General features: G+C 46.3%; 7 protein-coding genes across 7 annotated transcripts; 4 read left to right on the top strand and 3 right to left on the bottom strand.

The window, feature by feature from the left end:
- Positions 1-237: 237 nt before the first annotated feature.
- Positions 238-570, bottom strand: N7495_001757 (uncharacterized protein; the record flags this gene model as incomplete). The annotated part of the gene is made up of 1 exon (XM_057204427.1): positions 238-570. One exon carries the CDS (start codon positions 568-570, stop codon positions 238-240), a length of 333 nt encoding a protein of 110 aa, XP_057068500.1.
- A 35-nt stretch (positions 571-605) lies between these two features.
- N7495_001758 (cytochrome P450) lies at positions 606-2,243 on the top strand (the record flags this gene model as incomplete). The annotated part of the gene is made up of 3 exons (XM_057204428.1): positions 606-1,184; positions 1,240-1,765; positions 1,822-2,243. The coding sequence occupies 3 exons, from the start codon at positions 606-608 to the stop codon at positions 2,241-2,243; spliced, it is 1,527 nt and encodes a 508-aa protein (XP_057068501.1).
- Positions 2,244-2,864: 621 nt separating this feature from the next.
- Positions 2,865-4,826, bottom strand: N7495_001759 (cytochrome P450; the record flags this gene model as incomplete). Its single annotated transcript, XM_057204429.1, has 8 exons — positions 2,865-3,217; positions 3,268-3,499; positions 3,564-3,635; positions 3,694-3,876; positions 3,931-4,177; positions 4,232-4,277; positions 4,331-4,477; positions 4,682-4,826. 8 exons carry the CDS (start codon positions 4,824-4,826, stop codon positions 2,865-2,867), a joined length of 1,425 nt encoding a protein of 474 aa, XP_057068502.1.
- A 425-nt stretch (positions 4,827-5,251) lies between these two features.
- N7495_001760 (zinc-binding alcohol dehydrogenase family protein) lies at positions 5,252-6,354 on the top strand (the record flags this gene model as incomplete). The annotated part of the gene is made up of 2 exons (XM_057204430.1): positions 5,252-5,784; positions 5,832-6,354. The coding sequence occupies 2 exons, from the start codon at positions 5,252-5,254 to the stop codon at positions 6,352-6,354; spliced, it is 1,056 nt and encodes a 351-aa protein (XP_057068503.1).
- Positions 6,355-6,722: 368 nt separating this feature from the next.
- On the top strand, positions 6,723-8,611 carry N7495_001761 (uncharacterized protein; the record flags this gene model as incomplete). Its single annotated transcript, XM_057204431.1, has 4 exons — positions 6,723-6,865; positions 6,918-7,000; positions 7,057-7,453; positions 7,510-8,611. 4 exons carry the CDS (start codon positions 6,723-6,725, stop codon positions 8,609-8,611), a joined length of 1,725 nt encoding a protein of 574 aa, XP_057068504.1.
- A 2,638-nt stretch (positions 8,612-11,249) lies between these two features.
- N7495_001762 (uncharacterized protein) lies at positions 11,250-12,455 on the top strand (the record flags this gene model as incomplete). Its single annotated transcript, XM_057204432.1, has 2 exons — positions 11,250-11,901; positions 11,989-12,455. The coding sequence occupies 2 exons, from the start codon at positions 11,250-11,252 to the stop codon at positions 12,453-12,455; spliced, it is 1,119 nt and encodes a 372-aa protein (XP_057068505.1).
- Positions 12,456-18,492: 6,037 nt separating this feature from the next.
- Positions 18,493-20,052, bottom strand: N7495_001763 (CCCH zinc finger DNA binding protein; the record flags this gene model as incomplete). Its single annotated transcript, XM_057204433.1, has 5 exons — positions 18,493-18,600; positions 18,655-19,217; positions 19,273-19,669; positions 19,752-19,916; positions 19,966-20,052. The coding sequence occupies 5 exons, from the start codon at positions 20,050-20,052 to the stop codon at positions 18,493-18,495; spliced, it is 1,320 nt and encodes a 439-aa protein (XP_057068506.1).
- Between the last annotated feature and the right edge of the window lie 531 nt (positions 20,053-20,583).

Consider the following 20,583-nt stretch of genomic DNA (forward strand, 5'->3'; position numbering starts at 1 on the left):
AAGTCTTCAGGTCCAAAACCAAGTCGGAGAGTCAATAAGTGTAATGGGTTATGTAGAATTAACTGTATATTGCTCTGAATCATGTCTTATTATATGTCAAATCGACAAGTATCATTCTTTCGGCGGTCTTAGCCCTCATCTGCATAGTACCTTTGATTTAACAAACTGCTATTACATCTCCGCCTCCTACTATAGCCATCTCCATTGATTGGGCGTCTTTCCCCATCACGAACTCTCTCACAATTCACAAGGTGTTAAGTCCGATGCAACATGCACGCCATATACGGCAAAGCTCCGGTCAGCATCCGACCAACATCCTTGTCGCACCCATGAAACAAAGCCGGAAAATTCGGAAAATTCGGACACCTCAGGATTATCCCACAGGGGTAGCCAGGGCCGGAGACAATTTCTCCTCTTTGGGGCCAATCGGTGGCCAGACGACTGGCAGTCAGCTTCTCTATTTCTGCGGACTGCCAGCGGAGCGGGCATATTGATCACAGCCTCCCCATCACGCTTCCTGGGTCGCTCGAAGAGGATTTCATTGTTCCCGACAAACGGCACCTTAGACATCTCTCGTGCCTAATAGACACCCAAATCAATTCATCATGCTGGTCCTCCCAGCAAGCTTACCTGATCTCCCGACGGTAGTCCTCTACTGGACCATCATTGGGCTTCTATTGAGGACGCTATTTATCTACTTTCGGGATGCGCGCAACCGTAAAGTCCACGGGTGTGAACCCATCGCCAAGCGTCACCAGTTGCCGCTTTGGGGACTCGATGTGGCTCTTAGCCAGTTTCTCGCCTTGCGCGGTCACTACTTCATCCCGTGGCTCGCCAAAATGCATATCAATATGCCCAAAACCTTCAGCTTCACCTTTCTAGGAACGCGTCAAATCTATACTATCGAGCCGGAGAATCTCAAGGCGCTGACAGCTATCAATTGGAAGGACTTTGGTATCAGTCCGATTCGACGCAACTCTAAGGCCTCGATGCCTTTTGCTGACAAGGGCGTCAATACCGTCGACGGTGAGGACTGGGTCTTCAGCCGTTTTCTGATCAAACCATTCTTCGATCGGAAGGTCTACACCAGCACAGACCGCATCGCTCCCTTTGTGGATCACTTCCTTCACCTCTTGCCTGATGATGGCAAGGCATTCGATATCCAGCCTCACTTACAGCGTTGGGTATGTTATCACCGGAAGATAGCTATGAAGAATCCCTGCTAACAGTCGCTTCTAGTTTTTGGATGTCACTACAAAGTTCATATTTGGCGAAGCCATGGATGCTATGTCGCACCCCGAGCGGGCGAACATCACTTGGGCCATGCTAGACATTCTACGTGGTGGGCGACTGCGAATTCAGATATGGAGATGCATGTGGCTGCTCCGCTGGGGGTGGTGGTATGATGCTATTACCATTGTCCACGACTTCATGAACGGGCACATCCGTCAAGCGTACAGTGAGGTTCAAGAGCGAGAAGCCCATATTAACGCCAGCTTGGAAGTTGGACCTGAGCGTCAAGACCTTCTGTGGTACATGGCCTCGAACTGTCGCGACGAAGAGGAGCTGCGGTCACAATTGTGCCTGCTCTTTGTGCCGAATAATGATACGACATCTATCTTCATCAGTAATTGCGTGTGGCATCTCGCGCGCAATCTGGACGCATGGGATAAGTGCCGTGAAGAGATCGCAGCCCATGGGGATGCGCCTCTTACCTTCGGAGCTCTGCGCGGATTGAAGTACATCAACGGTGTTCTGAATGAAAGTCAGTTCCACTTCGCCCCTTGGATTAATGAGAATGCTAATCAAACATCTCCGCAGCCCACCGTTTGAATCCCAACAATGTCATCCAAGTGCGGCAGTGCCTAAACGACACCATCCTCCCCGTAGGCGGGGGACAGGATGGTAAATCGCCGATTTACGTACGCAAGGGAGATATTGTGCAGGTTACCAAGACGGTTTTGCACCGCGATAAAGACTTTTGGGGGTCAGACGCTGATGAATTCCGCCCCGAGAGGTGGATGGATGATGGGCTACGTCCGTTCTGGAACTTCGTCCCCTTTGGGGGCGGACCCCGACGTTGTCCTGCGCAATGGATGGTCACCACCGAGGCTTCGTACATGTTGGCTCGCTTGGCGCAGGTCTATCGACGTATTGAACCTCGGGATCCGGCTCCCTACACTGCAGTTATGCGAATTGGGCCTTCCAACAAGACTGGAGTTCAGGTAGCGCTTTATAAATGAGTACGCCCACATGGAAATTTATCCCAGCGTCACATTAGGGAGCAGTACAGGGAATCCTGATCTTCCCCAACGAGGTGATGCAAGTATGTTCGCGTCCATTCGCGTCTTGAGCTTGTGCGTAACTAAAACATAACAGGAGACATTTGGAGAGGGTAGTTTCAGGATCGTGTGAATTTATCTTAGCCTTTATCAATTAGTCTCAACCGCGTTACTTCCAATGCTGTTCTTGACCGTGTCTTATTTCTTGCTGTCAGTAGTTAAAGATTTCCCAAATATACATACATTTTGCGCTGAACCTTGGTTTTGAGAAAAGACGCCATAGAATATATCCAAGTGCCCTTATACTCCCGAGGTCGGACATTGTATATATATTTGTACTTGGAAAGTCCTCGAGTCAACTGAGGTATAAATGTATATATATCGTTCAACTGTCAAGTCAGCTGAAGCAATAAGAAATTACATCACATCCTAGGTGGCTTTTAGCCTTATCCCAAGGTCAGAGTGAGCATGTATAGTACCCATATATATTCTCCAACAAATGTTGAAATATTTTACCGAGGACTTAGGTGACCTATTCGGTATGGACAGCTCCCAACTCAATTACCTCCGTCCAGAATAGCTTCAAAACTGTTCAATACGTGTCACCTGAATATCTCCAGCCCCGTCGGTGTCCCGAGTACCGAGAGAAAACTGCTCAACCAAGATCATCGTGGTCAACTTGAACACCACATCTGCAACATATTTCCCCAAACAGCGACCAGACGCAGCTCCCGCCCCGAACCTCATGAAACCGCATCGCAGCTTATCCTTCGGCATCTCAGAGAAGCGTTCAGGTCGGAACTCAGCGCCATCTGGGCCCCACGTCACATCTTCCAGATTGAGACGCCGAGTGTCGATGACCACGGATGTGTGTGGAGGAATGAAGTACCCCCCGATAATTTTCGGGGCGGACGTGCGCTCTGGCATCGAGAATCCTGTCATAGTCAGGAAGCTACTCGTTACTCGTCAACAGCAAGAGACCTACCGAATGCCGGCGAATGCCTCATACTTTCCATAACCATTCGATTGAGTAGCGTATCCGATTGGGCCATATACTTGGGGAGATTGAGATCGGGGTCATGCTTCCAGTGCTGGATCTCGTCTCGCAACAACACCTGCAGAGATGGACGGATAGATAAATGCGTAAATAGCGTGCCCAGAACTCTGGCACTGACATCGACATTCGTGAACAGAATTTCGTCTAATGTTTGCAAAAACTGGAAAAATGAATGAGCCCAATGAGCCACAAAGTGATTTACCCAATGGATTGAGCGCTCATACCTCATCTTCTTCCATATCTTTTTTCTGGTCCACGCCGCGGAAGATGCGCTCGATAGGACAAGATAAATTTCGCTGTTCTCGTTCAGAACTGGCCCACACAAGGGATGAAGACATGACTTTATATACTCACCATTCGAGCCTCTCCAATAATCGCCTGGTTAAATTTACGCCACTGATTAATATATGCTTGCAGTCGTCTTCGTGCAGCGGTTGGAAGGATGTTCCAGAGCTTTGAGTCGGGGCACTTGCTCAGCAACATATCACGGATGATAATTTCATGGAGGGCATTAAGTTCCAAAAGGCGTTCATACAGCTACTCTTATTAGCAACGGACTCGCAACTCCAAAGAGTAGTGGCAAGGACCAACCAGTTCGCTAAATGCCTCTCCATACAGATGTACCGCCAGCAGGCGAAACGTTAGGAATTGGAATGACCGCTTGGCATGAATAACAACACTCGGAGTGACCATGATCCTGTCTACCCATTGATGAATTTCTTGTGACAGACAGGGAATCTGCTGCGCTATCCGATGAAGGGCGAACTCCGGGTCGAAATATTGGCGCATTCTTCGCCAGGCCTCCCCATATTTGATCCCGACGGCATTGCCCATGAGGCTGAGAATAAATGTCAGTTGCGAGGCGAACATTTCTTCCGAAAAGGATACTTACCAGCCGAAGGGCTTGCCCAGGTTGAAGTTTGGAGGTTTACTATGAGCTGTGTAGGGCAATGAGTCTCGAACACAGATTCTCAAGGTATTAAGGACTGACCTTTGGTATCGTGTCGATAGAACTCATGGACATGGGCTGGCTGGCTTATGACCAGCTCACGAAATGGCCCGGAGCGGATGATGTAGGGTTCACTACCAGCCAAGGTCTCGCCTAGGTGAGATAATTCTGAACTGTCGACGGATTTTTCTTAGCCTTCATCAAGGGACTGGAATATCAGATGATAGTTGAATTGAATCACCTTGAAATAAATTTGGAAAAACGAGCATCCCCTTTCAGCTCCTTTATTCGCCGTCCATGTCGATCATGAAATCTCCCCTGATGCATCGTTAATCCTTGCTTTTGGGGCGATATACCTAGGTAGGATTCATACAAATTTCTTTTTCATTTTACGCAAGATCACCGAAACGACCACAACGATCACGCTCCAGATCAATAAACGCAGCCACACTTCTGAAGGCTCTGGAGAAGAGACATAATTTCGAATCGAATCAACCGGAGAGAGAACGATAGGAATACTATGATTATGGGATCCCATGATCAGTCTCTTTCGTATGTCGATTTGATGAACGTCTAAGTGAAAATGATTTAAATCGATACCTAACTAGGGCAGGCATCTGTGACATGTTCCTACCAGTGCAGCTGCAAGGTGGACAGAAAATTAGGAATAACGGAATTACAACGGAAATTAGATCTCAAAGCCCTGTCAGGTTACATTCTAACGGAGATAAAGGTGAATTTCCCGTTTTCTCTTCCCTGCAGTGGAGGCCTGAAAGCCGAAATACAGGGGGCCAAAATTACAACAGCATGCTTCTCGGGTGAACAAATCGACAAAATTGCAATAGAATCACGGGAAGGACTACTAAGCTGGTTCCGGTTTGGTTCGTAAAGACTCCTCTTGATCAGATCAAATCCATCGCGGCCACAACGGAAGCACAACAGCGAAAGCATAGTATCCTGACGATGGAACTCCCACCCACACAACGTGCCCTGAAAGTCCAGAGCGCCTGCAATGTCTCTCTCATGGAGACCTGTTCTCTCCCAGAGAGACAAGACAGCGATGTGCTGGTCTGCGTGGCCTATGTGTCCCTCAATCCGGTGGATGGCAAATCCGCCGACATATCTCCGAGTGTTGGAGCGACTTCAGGCTGCGACTTCTCAGGAACTATCGCTGTACTAGAGTCTTCAGCCAAGAGTTGGTTTCAAGTGGGGGATCGCGTATGCGGATGCGTGTTCGGCAACAATCCCATCCGGCGTGACAATGGCGCTTTCGCAGAGTATGTAGCCGTCCCTGTGCAGTTGGTGTGGAAGATTCCCGCGAAGATGTCATTCCAAACGGCTGCAACACTGGGAATCGGCCTCGCGACGGCTGGTCTGGCTCTTTATAACAGTCTTCGATTACCTCTTCCATTGTCTGCGCCGGAAGTACCCACCACGGTATTGGTCTATGGAGGGGGAACCGCAACGGGCGCCCTGGTAATTCAACTGCTACGATTGTAGGTCATTCAATCGCCCTGAAAAAAACAGAGACTAATCTTCCAAGGTCCGGTTTAACCCCCATCTCTACCTGTTCGCCGCGTAGTTTCGACCGTGTGAAGAAACTTGGGGCAGTGGCTGCCTTTGACTACCATTCCCCAGCCTGTGGCACGGATATCTGCGAGTACACCCACAACCAGCTCACCCTGGCAGTGGATTGCATCACAGATACCAGGTCCATGGAGCTCTGCTACGTGGCGATAGGAAAGGCGGGTGGGCAGTACCTTGCACTGGACCCATTTTCGCTGCGCACGCATACCCGCCGCAGTGTTCAACCAGACTGGATCTGCATGTTTACTCAGTTTGATCAGGCAATTGACTGGGGGCGACCATTTAATCTGGATCCGCGGCCGCAAGACCGGCAATTTGCCGAGAGTTGGTATGGAGTGGTTCAGGGGCTTTTAGATGCCGGTCAGATCGAATCTCATCCTTACAAGGAGCGACGAGGTGGACTGGCTGGAATAGCGGAGGGAATGGACGCCATCCGCAAAGGCGAGATCAATGGATACAAGCTAGTGTATGCGGTTTAGAAGAATATGAGTCTCACATTGTTGCTTCCGCTTTGAAACTGTGTCATCGAGTAATATAGAGTGCAGCCATTGCAATCACAGTCAGAGGGTAGAACCTTTTTGACTAAAATTGGGATTTCAGACCTGAACTGAAATTTCCGAATGAAATTTCCACGGAAAATCCTCTCGGGAATTGCACTGGTCAGCTCGGTTAGAATAAGCCGAATTGAGCTCCGTAGAACCGATCCACCGATAGAAACTCCGTATCAGAGTGAAGGATGGAGATGTGCCCCGGATGTATAAAAGATGACTCGGAATGGCCGCGACCAAGGTTATTCGACCAACTCACTTCATCAATTGATCCAATTACCATTTAACGAGACGTGAAAATGAATGACAACCTCAATGTCGAAAGTAAAGACAACAGCGTTGTCATAGTGGGCGGAGGGCCTGTTGGTATGGTTCTCGCCCTTACACTGGCACATCACGATGTGCGTAGTGTTCTGTTCGAGAAGAATACCACCACTACACAGTCTGGCATTCCTCTGCAGCATACATCCTTAGATTTGCGTTGACACTAGCAGATTTCCCAAAATGGACTTGACGCTCGCACGAACGATGGAGATTCTGCGCTCGTTAGGTCTGGCTGATGGACTACGTGCCCGAGGTGCGAATTTCTTTCCTACAATCTTGATCGTCAGCTAACCCGCATCATTGCCAAAGGGGTGGCCCCTGCATACCCCTTTACGGTACGCTTTTCTAGTGGCTTGGGGGTGGAACATCCTCTCTCGGAGTGGAAACTTCCCAGTGTAGACCAATTCCGTGAGCGCATCTTGTACCAAAATGATGGGACGATGTCTCTTGAGCCCTGGCTGCGGGTATCAGGAGATTTGATGGAGGCGTTCCTAAAGGAACAGTGTGAAAAAAGCCCTCTGATCACGGTCCGCTTTGGATGGGGTGTGACACAGCTCATCGAGGGTGCCACCGAAGTAGAAACTCGGGTCCGAAATCCTCACATAGGGGGCGAGAAAGTGATGCGCAGCCAGTACGCAGTGGGATGTGATGGAGCATCCAGTCTGGTACGCAAAAGCCTGGGAATTAATCTTGAAGGAGGCCCCTTGTATGCATCCCCGCAATGTTGATCTCTTTGCCAGAATGTGACTGACTTCCACATAGGCAAAGCAGCGTGGTGTTAATCCATTTCAAGTCCCGGGACCTAACCCATCTTTATCGGCAAGGGCGATTCTGGCATACCTTCTTCCCCAGAGACCCTTCGATCAGCGGAAACTCAGTGGGCGGCGCCATTATCGCTCAAAACGAAGTTGATACGTGGACAGTTCATGACTTCCGTGCTCCTGGATCGAAACAAAGTACCAGTTCCGCTGAGGAAACGATCTACCGCGTCCTAGGAGGAATGGAAGATTCATACCTGATTACCATTGATGAGATCATCCAGCAGTCAACCTGGACGCCCACCATTGCGCTCGCCAAGTCCTACACCGGGCCCCTGCGCCGGGCCTTCCTGGCGGGTGACGCATGCCATCAGACCATCCCGTCCGGCGGGTACGGCATGAACATGGGTATCGCAGATGCTTTTGACCTGGGCTGGAAACTAGCCGGAACAATCCAGGGCTGGGGAGGACCACAGCTGCTAGCATCGTATGAACAGGAACGACGTCCCGTTGCCGAGCTCATGCAGCATTGGGGCAAATTACATGCAGGCAAGCTGATGGGGCTTGCGTCTGCAGTGACGCTGGACGCTACGATCATCGATGCGTCCGATGCACTTGGACAAGGACTGCGACAAAATATCCATGAGTATGTGCAGTCGAATGACGCGCAAAATCAGTCTTTTGGCGTCGAACACGGCTATCAGTATCACTCGGACATCACGGCAAAGAGCGCGTTCAGTCATCCGCCCTTCGACTCACGCTCATATACTCCAACCACCCATCCGGGCTTCCGGGCTCCTCATGTGTTCCTCACCGACAGTTCTGCGATGTTTGACAAATACGGAAAAAATCTGACCCTGGTGGAGTTTGTCGATGGAGTGCCAGGATCGTCATCTGGCGGGTCCACCTTCCGGGATGCGGCTGGCGAACACCAGATTCCCCTTCATATTATGTCCCTTGTCGGGGAATCCAATGCCCAGCAGATCTGGGGAGCACGACTGGTGTTGGTGCGCCCGGATGGTTTCGTGTCGTGGCATGGAAATGAGATTGGTAGCAAAGAGGAAGCTGAGAGGGTTTTGTTACAGGCCACAGGTCATTTTTGTTGAGAATGCCTGAGGCAAATGGCTAGTGATGGCTGGGAGCACACTCTATCCATCTGGTATATAGAAGACGCTTATGGATGTATTGACGGCAATAATGAATAAGTCAGTAAGTGGCTATGAATTACGTACGAAGAGAGTAATTGTGACATACAAATAAGGCAGTATACTGGATGGTAAACATTCACTGTGACCAGAAACTGATATAGGCGTTTTCCTTTGGCCTGTCATAGACTGCGCCCTTTCGCTTCCGCGGAGTCTCGTATTCTCTCTCTCTCTCTCTCTCTCTCTCTCTCTCTCTCTCTCTTTCTCTCTCTCTCTCTCTCTCTCTCTCTCTCTTTCTCCCCTGCCGCGACCAAGAGCAAAAAAAGCAATCTCTTGAAACATCTTGGTGATCTGCTCAGAGGGACTGGTAAGCTTAATTGTAGCGAATTCCGTCTAAGATGGCAACCGTGGTGATGCGTTTAGAGATGGGGTTGAATAGCGAATATTTCTCCGTCGTCTATCCTTGTCGTAGAATCTCTCTGGCTTTAGGATAACGCTGGAGAGTAGATATTGTCACGGTGCTGGCTGGAGTTAGGGCTAACACCGTTCCTGCCGATCGATTCCGCCGAAGGCGGTGTAGAAGTATAACCTCATGTAATCTGAGCTCCTGTCCGTACTCACCCTGCTCACCCATTGCTCACCAGAGCGATACACCTGACTATAATAGCTTTATAGCTCACTTTTGTAATCACTCTACCACATACGACCACAGGGTGTGGAGAACAGGGCTTCCCGTCCGCTCAGCCGTACTTAAGCCACACGCCGGTCAGTTAGTAGTATGGTGGGTGACCACATGCGAATCCTGACTGTTGTATGTTTTTGTTTTTTTTTGTTTTTTGCTACTCTACTCTACTCTACTCTACTCTACTCTACACACGGCTAGTCTATACACCTCTAGCACCCCGGCCTCTATGACCGAGCCTTGAAAAATATTCCAGAATCTTTCCAGCATAGTCAGTATGACAGATCTCAAGATCTTTCTATAGTTATGTCTTTTAGCCCCCATTGTTAGAGGTGGTTTTTATAGATGTGCAGTCTTGGCCCTTGATACTTCACGAATCTTGCGTCTACATTTTCTGAACCCAAGTACTGATCTCACTCCTTCCTCTCAGGATCATGTATTTTCTTGATTCCATGTAGCTTATATGCCCACTATATAGTTTAACGCAGTAATTAAGATCTATAACTAAGTGCCTTTTGGTACCAGAGAAATATGACTAATAGTGTCACTGGCTTACTTGCGTCCCTAAACCAAAAAAATAAATTGTAATTAGATAAGTGGTATTGTCGCTCGCTTGGCGATATTCGAATATCTTAACTGAGAATGGTGACGTTGTGAGCTCCAACAAACCGCTACTCAACACCGTAGAAAATCCACCGGGTGTAGTGGATGCTACGATACTGAATATTGCGGTTGTTGTGAAGTCTGCTTTTTCATTGATGAAAGAACTAGCTACTTATAGTATATAGGTGCCCCTCTGCTCTGGACGAATGTCAACATTCGTCCGAGACAGAAGAGACGGTGAAGACGGGACATTACTGTCGCGAATGCACATCGCTCAAGGGTGTCGTTTGCGATGAATGCATATCGTTCAAGGATGCCGTGATATACTAATCCAGTTCCGGAGTCGCTGTCTCGGCAGAAGCTTTTTCGGCCGAAATACTTTCCGTCTGTTGATGGCCTTGTTTCTCGGCTGTCGCAACAGGTATAAAGAGTTATATAAGAATATATATCAACAGTATATATGTAATAATACAGTGATGGATCATTGAAGAAGGCTTCAAGACTCGGCCGTAGAGGCCGGGGTGCTAGAGGTGTATAGACTAGCCGTGTGTAGAGTAGAGTAGAGTAGAGTAGAGTAGAGTAGCAAAAAACAAAAAAAAACAAAAACATACAACAGTCAGGATTCGCATGTGGTCACCCACCATACTACTAACTGACCGGCGTGTGGCTTAAGTACGGCTGAGCGGACGGGAAGCCCTGTTCTCCACACCCTGTGGTCGTATGTGGTAGGATTACATTAAAAGTAACCTATAAAGCTGCTATAATCAGGGGATGTATCGCCTTAGTGAGCAAGGTGAGTGCACAATAGACAGGGTGAGCGCCAGGTTAGCCGGGTGAGATCGGATGAGATTAGAGTGAGCATTAATACAATCCCAAGTTTAGGGCAGGAGAACGTCAAAAAGCTTAGTATGTAGTGACGTCATAATAAATGCAGCTAGTACGCTAAGCCTAATATAGATATCACATGACTCTAACTTTTTGTCAGACGGTTACTGTTTGCTTTGTTTGCATGTTATTTGGACTATTTAGTTTCTGTGGATTTCCCACGTAATTAGCCAATCAATCAATCGTTAACATTTCCTTCCGCCCAATTTGCTGACAGTTATGAGCCCGGCTCGCTGTTAAATCCATAGAAATCACTGGTTTATACTATTTTCTACTCGATTTTACCTCCGAATAACCCTCAACAGCTTCAATTGGCGTGTTGTGAAGGAAAACCCCCGAATCTTACCCCTGAGTAGTCCTGAGTAGCCCTGAGTGTCTATCACTAGGTTACTCCTGAAAGATCGGACCATACGATAATTCGATTCCGTAATGAGCAGCGAAAAGCTCAAAAACGTCACTCAATGGCCGAAATGGCTACAGAGGGTGACCACGCTTGCGGAAGACAAAGGTATACTGGAATATATTGACCCAGATCTCTCTGAGTCAGAGATTAGGCAACTTGGCCCAGAACCCAGTGACTTCCCTGAGAAACCAACCTTGAGGAGAGGAGACGATGAAGAGACACACAGAAAGAACGAACGTGCTCGCAGAGAATGGAGAGACGATGTCGACACATTCAAATACCATAAGAATGAGTGGGACAAGAAGCATAAAGCAATCGGCGAACTGAACCAGTATATTACTACGAATCTTGAGCAGACCCTCCAGGATCTAGTTCTATCTCAGAAAGGTCCGTACGCAAAGCTTGTCTTTCTCCAGAAACGCTTTGGAAAATCGACGTCGAAGTACACCAATATTCTTGAACAATGGATGAATGTCATGACGAATCCGCCAAGAGAAGGAACGAACATACTACTCTGGCTGGATGCTTGGGAAACCAAGAGACAGGAAGCCGAATCTGAGGGTATTGTCCTTGCAAAAGACAGCAAAGACTTACGTTCTCTCTTCATTCGTCTAACACGCGAGATTCTACCATTCTGGTGGCAGCAATGGCACTCAAAAGTTGTCATTCAAGGAGATAGTTCTGATATTCAGACTATTCTTGATGATTTTAGGACTATATACGAAGCATTTAACACCTAAACAACTCCCGGAACAGCCCTTAAAGGAGCATTCGCTACCTGGCAAGGCAACCCGGAAGCCGGGAACCAACCTCCTATAGATTTAAAGCCCTTAAGCTTTGAAGAAAGAGGATGCCCATGTGGTATGCGACACTCTGTTGAACGCTGCTGGTTCCTAAACAAGAAGTCGAATCGTCCGCTAAACTACAAGCCAAATAATTCTGTTAAAGAGGCGGTCGAAGCTGCGTTCAAGGACGATCCTAAGTGGAAAGAATGGGTGTTCTCAAGAATAAACCGCGCAAATCAGAAAGCATCAAAGACAAGTTCTATCTCTGAGTCCTCTGAAAAATCAACTCCAACCAATACCGCATCGACAGATAAAGCCAACCTAGCGATGGAAGCAGCCTATTTCACAGGCAACGGCTTTAGCATAGAATCTACTCGACAGTTATATTATGATTCTAAATTCGATCTAAAGGCTAAGATCACACTCCTGACTGGTCCTAACTCCTAAGGCTTGAAAGGCTCTTGGATCCTGGACATAGGAGCAACGACACATGTGTGTAATAACAGAGAAAGCTTCATCAACTTCAAACCGATGAATGGTCGATTAAACATGGGTAAAGGCTCTATAAAGACTCTTGGACAAGGAACCTATGTCATTTCCGGAGTCCACCCAGTGACAGACCAGAGAGTGAATATTACTATCGCAGATGTAGTATACGCTCCAGATTTTGTCCTTAACCTCTTCTCCTACTACTCATTTACGGATAAAGGAGGGGAATGGATGCCGGACAAAGAATACTTGATAGGGAGAGATTTGAAACCTCTGATGAAGACCATTAGATTGAAGAAAGAAAGACTCATTCTGATTGAACCTCCAGCTAAACAAACTGCTCTGGTCACATCAAACCAAAACACCTTATCAACGCGACGTTCGATAAAGCAGCTCACGTCTAAAGGCAGCCAAGAGCTTTGGCATCGACGCCTTGGACATGTCTATCAGGAACCAATCCTACAGCTTCTAAAGCTAGTAGAAGGCATTAAGATAGAGCGATCAGACGAACCTGAATCTCTCTGCGAAACCTGTCATCTTATACAAGCACCTCGACAGATCAGTCGACGCCCACTTGGCCGCAACTTCGGACGATTTGGACAAATCTTATGGGATTTGATTCATATGTCAATTGCGTACAACGAAGAGCAATGGATATCTTATTTTTACGTTGATGGTATCCATATACATTGGCTGACTACTTTCAAAGGCAAATGGCAGACAAACGAATCTATTAGAATGTTTATTGCCATAGTCAAAAACTGGTGGAAGCTACTAATCAAGACTTTCCACTACGATAATGAGAAAGCTGTAAACATCACAGCAGAGAAATTCCTTGGACAAGAAGGTATCACCGTTAGTCATATAATCCCTGGACATTCTGAGCAAAACGGACCAGTAGAGCGAGCAGGTGGAGTCATTATACTACGCTCAAGAGCTCTTCTTGAGGAAGGGAAGCTCCCAGCGGAATTGTGGCCTGAATCAGTGAGAGCTGTAGTCTATATTCTAAACCGTACACCAACCAAAGTGGACGGGAAATGGATAATTCCTTGGGAGGAAGCTCGTCCGTTCGCAGGAGACAAGATGCCGAAGACAAACCTCTCGAATCTACGACTTTATGGTAGCCTCGCGTACTGCTGTATACAAAAGATTGCGAAGAAGGATAAGATGCATCGTCGTGCAGAAATTGGTTTTCTTGTTGGTTATATGGCATCTAATATATGGAGAATTTGGTTCCCTCACCGCGGAAAGGTAGAGCTAGTCAGAGACACTATTTTTGACGAGAAACGCCGATATTCACCAAATTTCCAACCTTGGGAGGAAATTCCGATGCCTCTTCCTGCTTAATTCGACCAAGAGCCTACAATTCTGGATGATACAGAAAGGGAACAGGCACTACAACAAGAAATTGGAGTCAATACTCACGAACCAATGCCAGAGCATGATAGTGTACAAGATCTAAGCGAAGATCTAACACAATCAACACTGAATATAGTGAATTTAACACTAGATTTAGCAGATTTAAATATGACACCAGAATTAGATAGGAATAAGGCTTCAAACCCCAAATCTGCGCCAGATCCCATCCAAGTTCTAGACTCGAACGAACCACCAAGTTTAGACGAGCAGAGATTACGATCAGATCGATCGGAATCAGTCCCTGGAGCACTTCCATAAGCCCTAGAAACACCACTAATAAGGCTCCCTGACTCTCTAGTATCTGTGCCTACACCAGATATTAGACACCTGGTTTCAGATCAAGGGGTAGGAGACGCAGAAGATCCTTAAATCGAGCAGGATCTGATACCGGATGAAGAACAACTTCCACGGGATGCAGCAGGTCAACTTCAATGGGAATTTGAAACATATAAGGAGATCGGTTTAGACCTAGACGAGTCTAATATCATCCCTAGTAGGCGAACCCGTGGATCTGCATGTTTCGCCAGCTTTACTATAAAAGATGAGTCGTACTTTAAAGTAGTTCAGGCGGAATATGAAGAAGAGCAAGAAGCTCTACTTCTATACTAAACCGCTCTCTTTACCAGAATGGTAGAACCCTCTTCGAATCAATATGTGCGAAGACATAGAGACGATTTGCCTCCTCCTCCATAGTCCTTTCGCGAAGTAAAAGGACATTAATTCGAAGATGGTTTTAATGATGCAATGTAGTCAGAAGTGCAAGCTCTGACAGCTAAAGCAACCTTTCAAGAGGTGGATCGGCCAAATGACCGTTTAAAACAAGTCCTACCGCTTAAATGGGTTTTTACCTACAAATTTGACGAAGATGGCCTCCTCTTGAAATGTAAGGCACGAATCTGCGTCCGCGGAGACTTAGAGAGGATAACTCCGGACGAAGTCAAATCAGCTACACTTGCCATCAAAACTACAAGAATGATCTTTGCACTAGTCGCAGCCTTCAACCTGGATCTGCGACAGAGAGATGTAGTAGCCGTGTTTCTGAACAGCTTCTTAGAAAGAGACGTTTACACACAACTTCCTAAAGGTTTTCAAGGGAAGTCAGGCAGAGTCTGGAAGCTGCGGAAAGCATTATATGGACTACGTATCGCGCCTAAGTTATGGCAAAAGGAAGCATCGCGTGTTCTTCTTAAGCTTAGACTAAAGTGCCTGGCCGAGGACCCCTGTGTGTTCGTTAGACAAGGAATCATTATCTTCTTCTATGTTGATGACTTCCTGATCGTAAGTCATAAGAGCGTAGATATGTACGCAAAGCTGATTGAAAAGCGCCTTGAAGAGCATTAGGAATTGACCGATCATGGAGATGCAGAATGGTTCCTAAATATTCGCATCATCCGGAATCGAGAAACCCACAAACTCTGGCTATGCTAAGATAGCTATTTGACTAGCTTAGCAGCCAAATTTGGGCTAAATGGTCGCCCAAAAGTCTCAACACCGCTCCCTGTTGAAGACATAAGACCATTTGAAGGAACAGCAACTACGGCAGAAACGAAGCTCTATCAAGAAAAGGTTGGATCAATCCAATACCCTGCTTCGATTACTCGCCCAGACATTGCAAAAGCGGCCACCAAGCTTTCATATTTCCTCTTAAATCCAGGACCTCAGCATCATGCAGCAGTAGACAGAGTCATCACCTACTTATACCAAACGCGGTATCAGGCACTCTGTTATAGCACCCCAAAACTAGAAATAGATGATCTAGCTCTTCAGATCTCAAGCGATACATCGTACGGCGATCATCCTGATCGGAAAAGCTCTGCTGGATTCGTCTGCTCCCTATATGGTGGACCAATAGACTGGAAAGCGTCAAAACAGAAAACTGTTACGACATCAACTATAGAAGCAGAGCTTCTGGGGTTGTCCGACGCAGGAAAGACCCTGATTTGGTGGAGAAGGATCCTGACCAACATCGGATTAGAAATGCCTTTTAACCAAGTCACCCTTAACTGCGATAACCAACGCACCATTTCCCTACTCACCTCGGAAGATGGATTCGAAACCAAGCTTAGGCATGTCGACATTCATCGATATTAGCTTCGACAGGAGGTGCAATCCGGTACCATTAAGGTGGATTGGGTCCCAACCGCCCGGATGGTAGCTGATGGTTTTACCAAGATCTTACCCAGACAACGGTTCGAATCTTGGGTAAAGCTACTCAATATGGAAGATGTGGAAGAATTGATCGAGTAAAACCCCTTCATCAAGATTTTCCGCGTCGGTCTATAAAGACCAATCATGTAGGAACCTATGGAATATGGTTTCTATACCATAATTGAGCTCCAACAGCGTCAATTTCAACACTTGTTCAAAGGCATTCAACAAAGCCTCGTTTTTGTGCAATTTTATCGTGATATTAGTGTACTTTTCGCGTCTAGCTGGGCAACTTCGATGCTTACATCCAAAGTTGAAGGGGTGTGTCAGACGGTTACTGTTTGCTTTGTTTGCATGTTATTTGGACTATTTAGTTTCTGTGGATTTCCCACGTAATTAGCCAATCAATCAATCGTTAACATTTCCTTCCGCCCAATTTGCTGACACTTTTTGTCAAAGGAAGTGATTTGGGACCCACTTTTCGGTGTGTATTTAAGCCAGATTACACTCTAGTTAGAAAATTCAGTTTCATTCATTTGTGGCATTTGAATGATTGGCCAGTCTGAACCAGTCGACTTGACACTTTTACGTTGAATACCTTCGAGAAACTTGTTGATGTTGTACCTCGAGATTCAGTAAAGAAAAATGAATACCCCATGGAAAAAACTATTGAAACGGGAGAGCAATACCACCAGAATTCAGCAAAATGTATCAGCTGGTGATGGAGTCGGGTACCCTATACATTATGGTGGTGACGTTTAGAAGTCGATTACGAGTTTCTTAAGAAGTGCAAGATTCTCGCCTCATTTTCTGGAACTTATCGCCTGAATGAGGTGACTGTTACGAAGATTGACTGTGAAATGTCAAAAGCTGCGACAATGCGCTTCGTGGCAGAGAAAACATATATTTCTGTTACTAGAGTTCTGGATGCATATATCAACAACCCAGAAGGCCGCGGCTTGATTTTCAGGGAATTTATTGAAGGAATGCATTGATACGGCCTGGCTGAACTATTATCCTGAGCAGAAGCAGCGAGTGCTCACTCAACTTCGGGAATATATGAACGAGCCTAGCTCGATTAAGGGGAGCTTTATTGGAACTCTCGGCTCCTTGCCCTGCCACGACCAGTTCTTCGATAGTAGCTCGACGTATGGACCCTACGATACTATGAGAGAGTTTCATGAGAGCCTAGTGCAGATACTACTAGCAGGAGGCGATAACTTGTGGTCTCAGATGGTAACACGCTTTATCAACTCATTAAATGGGTATGAAATCGTTCTGACGCATAATGATCTTGCTCCTAGAAATATTCTGGTTCGTGATGGTAATATCGTAGCTATACTGGACTGGGAGATGAGCGGCTTCTACCCAGACTACTGGAATTATGTTAAGGCATATATCTGAACAGATTCCAGATCAAATCTGGATACCAAAGTTGCCAGAACTTGCATACTTGCTACATGCTACATGCTCTCGACTTAACACGATGAACCCGATAAAATACATTTCTTGGGGCGGAAGGCCTCTAATAAGGTCTATCATCTTCAATGCCTGGCAAACACTGTCCCGGCCATCAGCTTCCATGAACTTATAGAAGGATCGATCTTTCGCATCCTTGCTCTATTCGAGTGTCTACAAATCTCTCCTCTTAAGTGGCTTCATAGCAAGGAAACCACCTATAGTAGGAAGGCCTTGAAAGGCATCATCGGCTACCCCGTGAACGATTACCTAAAAATAATTATCCCTACTCCATCTAATCTACTAGTTTTTCGCACACTGGAGGCTATGGTTGCTTTAAGGTGAGCTGAGTGCTAAATGATTTTAGACCCTTGGCTGTGTTGCAAAATTATCAGAAATTTTCCCTAACTATAGATGTAGTGTTTGAATAACATATACCAAAAGTGGTCAGGTTTGCTCTTTCAAGGTGGTAGAAGAAGTATTCATGGGATCAGACTTTTGACCTGGTAATAGTATTAAAAAAGAGTACACGTTGACGCGTGTTAAACGTACATAAATAGAAGCACGAAAGTTTACCTAGGTTTGGCTAAAAGGGTACTGAATGAAATTAAAAACGACGAGCCCGTCCCCTCTTATTAAAGAAAGATTACTGATTACTTGGTCGGAAATCTTGACAATTTATAGAGACGGATGCGTGCCAATCCTAACATGACCTCGAACGTCATGTCAATACCGCACGTGGTCAAGATTGCAACTGTCATAAAAAATTTATAGCTAAGGTCTGTAGGCATCTTGAGCTGGAAGATATGTTGAAAGCTACTGAGCTCGCCAATCAACTACAATAATTCTTGGGATTGAATTCATGAATACTATTACTAGAGAAAAAGAGCATTTGATATGATAAAGAAATACTTCACAGTCGTTGAATAACACTGGAAGTGAAAAACTATAGCTAGAGTGATTCAAACCCTCAAATCCGGGTGACAATTCTAGTGTCAACATTGTGAGGAAACTTGCAATCCCGTCCACAATTCCCATGTGGACATCGATGACCATTGATACAGCTCACATCATTACACTGTAAACCTTGTGGACAAGGACTTAAACGAGCAATCCACATCAGATCAAATACCTCTTTCTCAACGAGTCCTGGCTCATGTTTAAAGATACAAGACTTTTCTCCCCATGAGCAGGATCCCAATATATGGAACTGGTTGCAGAATTTATGCTGCTTAAGAACGTCGATTTTGCCCTTCGTGGAAAACTGTAGCGGGCTATCAACCCGTTCACCATTCGCGTTCTTGCAAACGGATAACTTCACACCGCCGGTTGGGAGAGCCTTAGTGGGCGAATTAGTCGTCAGGGAGCTATCATTTGACATTGAAGGCGTATTTTTGGCTATATCAGCGTAGTTCGGAGCCGGCGTCTGTGGCGGTGTGGGTATTTTGGTAGCTGTTATTCCCCCAAAGGATACTCTTCTTGGCAGCTTCTCCGACCTGAAAACTTCAGGAAACGAGGCTGTCGCGAAGACAGATGCCAGATCTTTTAGTTCATCAGCGAATGGTGGACCTTCTACCAGTGAAATACGATTCGATTTGCGATGAGGTCCCAATATACGGGCATAGCCATTGTCCGCAGATCCACAGAAAATGATGCGTTGGCAATGGATGTCGAGACAATCGCGTTCCAGGAGTGCTAGGGAAAAGTTATATGTTTTTTGTCCTTAGAGTAAAGGACAGCACTATCTTACCTCCAATCTTCACATCGGAGCATTCCTTCCCACTGCCTGCATCCACAAAGTCACATAGAGCATCTTCCATGTTGAAACCTTGGATGAAAGATCTTACTATACCCTGAGAACTGACAACACTAGCATTGCAATATGTGTTTGCTAGACCAGCCATATTCGCATACACCCTAATCTTGTAGCAGATGTTAGGGCTGGCATCAGATACGACCTCTTGGACATGATCTTGAACTGCTTCGATAAGAGCTCTCGCTGCCTGTCGACCGCCTTTCTGTCCCATTTGAACAAACTTGTCCCTGAACTGCAATGATTTAGTTTGAGTGAAAATATTGTGGGGAAACATTGCGCTGACATTCATGTGATCACCATCAACAAGCACCGATGCAAACTTCAACTTCGCCTATACTCATATTGTTAATAGCAGATTCCAGGATTTAGGCTTACAGATTCATCAAGTAAAGAGAGGTCATTACAATACTCACTTCCTTGCGAGACTTCTCCTCTAGCTCAACCCGGGAATTCTTTGCTTCTTCCTCGAAGCCCTTGGCTTTTTCCCTGTAATTCTCAACCAGCACCTTCTGGTCTTGATATTCGTTCTTCTCGCGGTGAAGGTCCCCTTCAAGGCTTTGCACACACGAAAGAAGTTCCTATGCTCAATAAAATCCTGTCAGTTCAGGTCCGCAACGTTGTATATACTAAGCATGCCTCGATGATTTTATCCTTGCTATCCTCGGTGACCCTCACGGTCTCATATCTGCTCCTCAGCTCTGTCATATCCAACATTACGCTCGCTTTCGAAGTGTTAACTGTGACATATGCGAGGAAATAAAATTAGTGAAGGCAGCCCTTTAAATATTTGATTTATGGCATATCCGACTTCTGGCTAAGTCATGTTAAAGGACGCCAAAATCAGCTGCCACGTCATGTTGGGACGGCGTAGGTGAACAATCCTTTGTGTCTTATGCGCTCTTGAAGTGGTAAGTGAGAGGTGTTGGTTGATTGTATACTACTATTGGCGCAATGGAATTGGCGCATAGCACCGCCTCATCCAGCGAGTGGTGGTTGCAGGGGTTATGGCGAAGCGCCTTTTTAACAGGAAGCAGTAGCTGCGGCAAGGCGTACTTGCTGCTCTGAGTTCCTAGTCATTCTGTTATTGTGAGAAACAGTTTCCCACCATTCCCATGTACCTATGTAAGAATGAAATTAGGAGGGGTAAACTAACATAAAGCTAGGTGGAAAATAAGACCCCTATAGAACCACGCACGGGGAGCTATAAAGGTTCAGTATACTAACTTTAGGTGGTCAAAGGTCATA

The sequence above is a fragment of the Penicillium taxi genome (assembly GCF_028828555.1).
Source record: "Penicillium taxi strain IBT 34144 chromosome Unknown utg000001l_segment0_segment0, whole genome shotgun sequence".
NCBI classification, from domain to species: domain Eukaryota; kingdom Fungi; phylum Ascomycota; class Eurotiomycetes; order Eurotiales; family Aspergillaceae; genus Penicillium; species Penicillium taxi.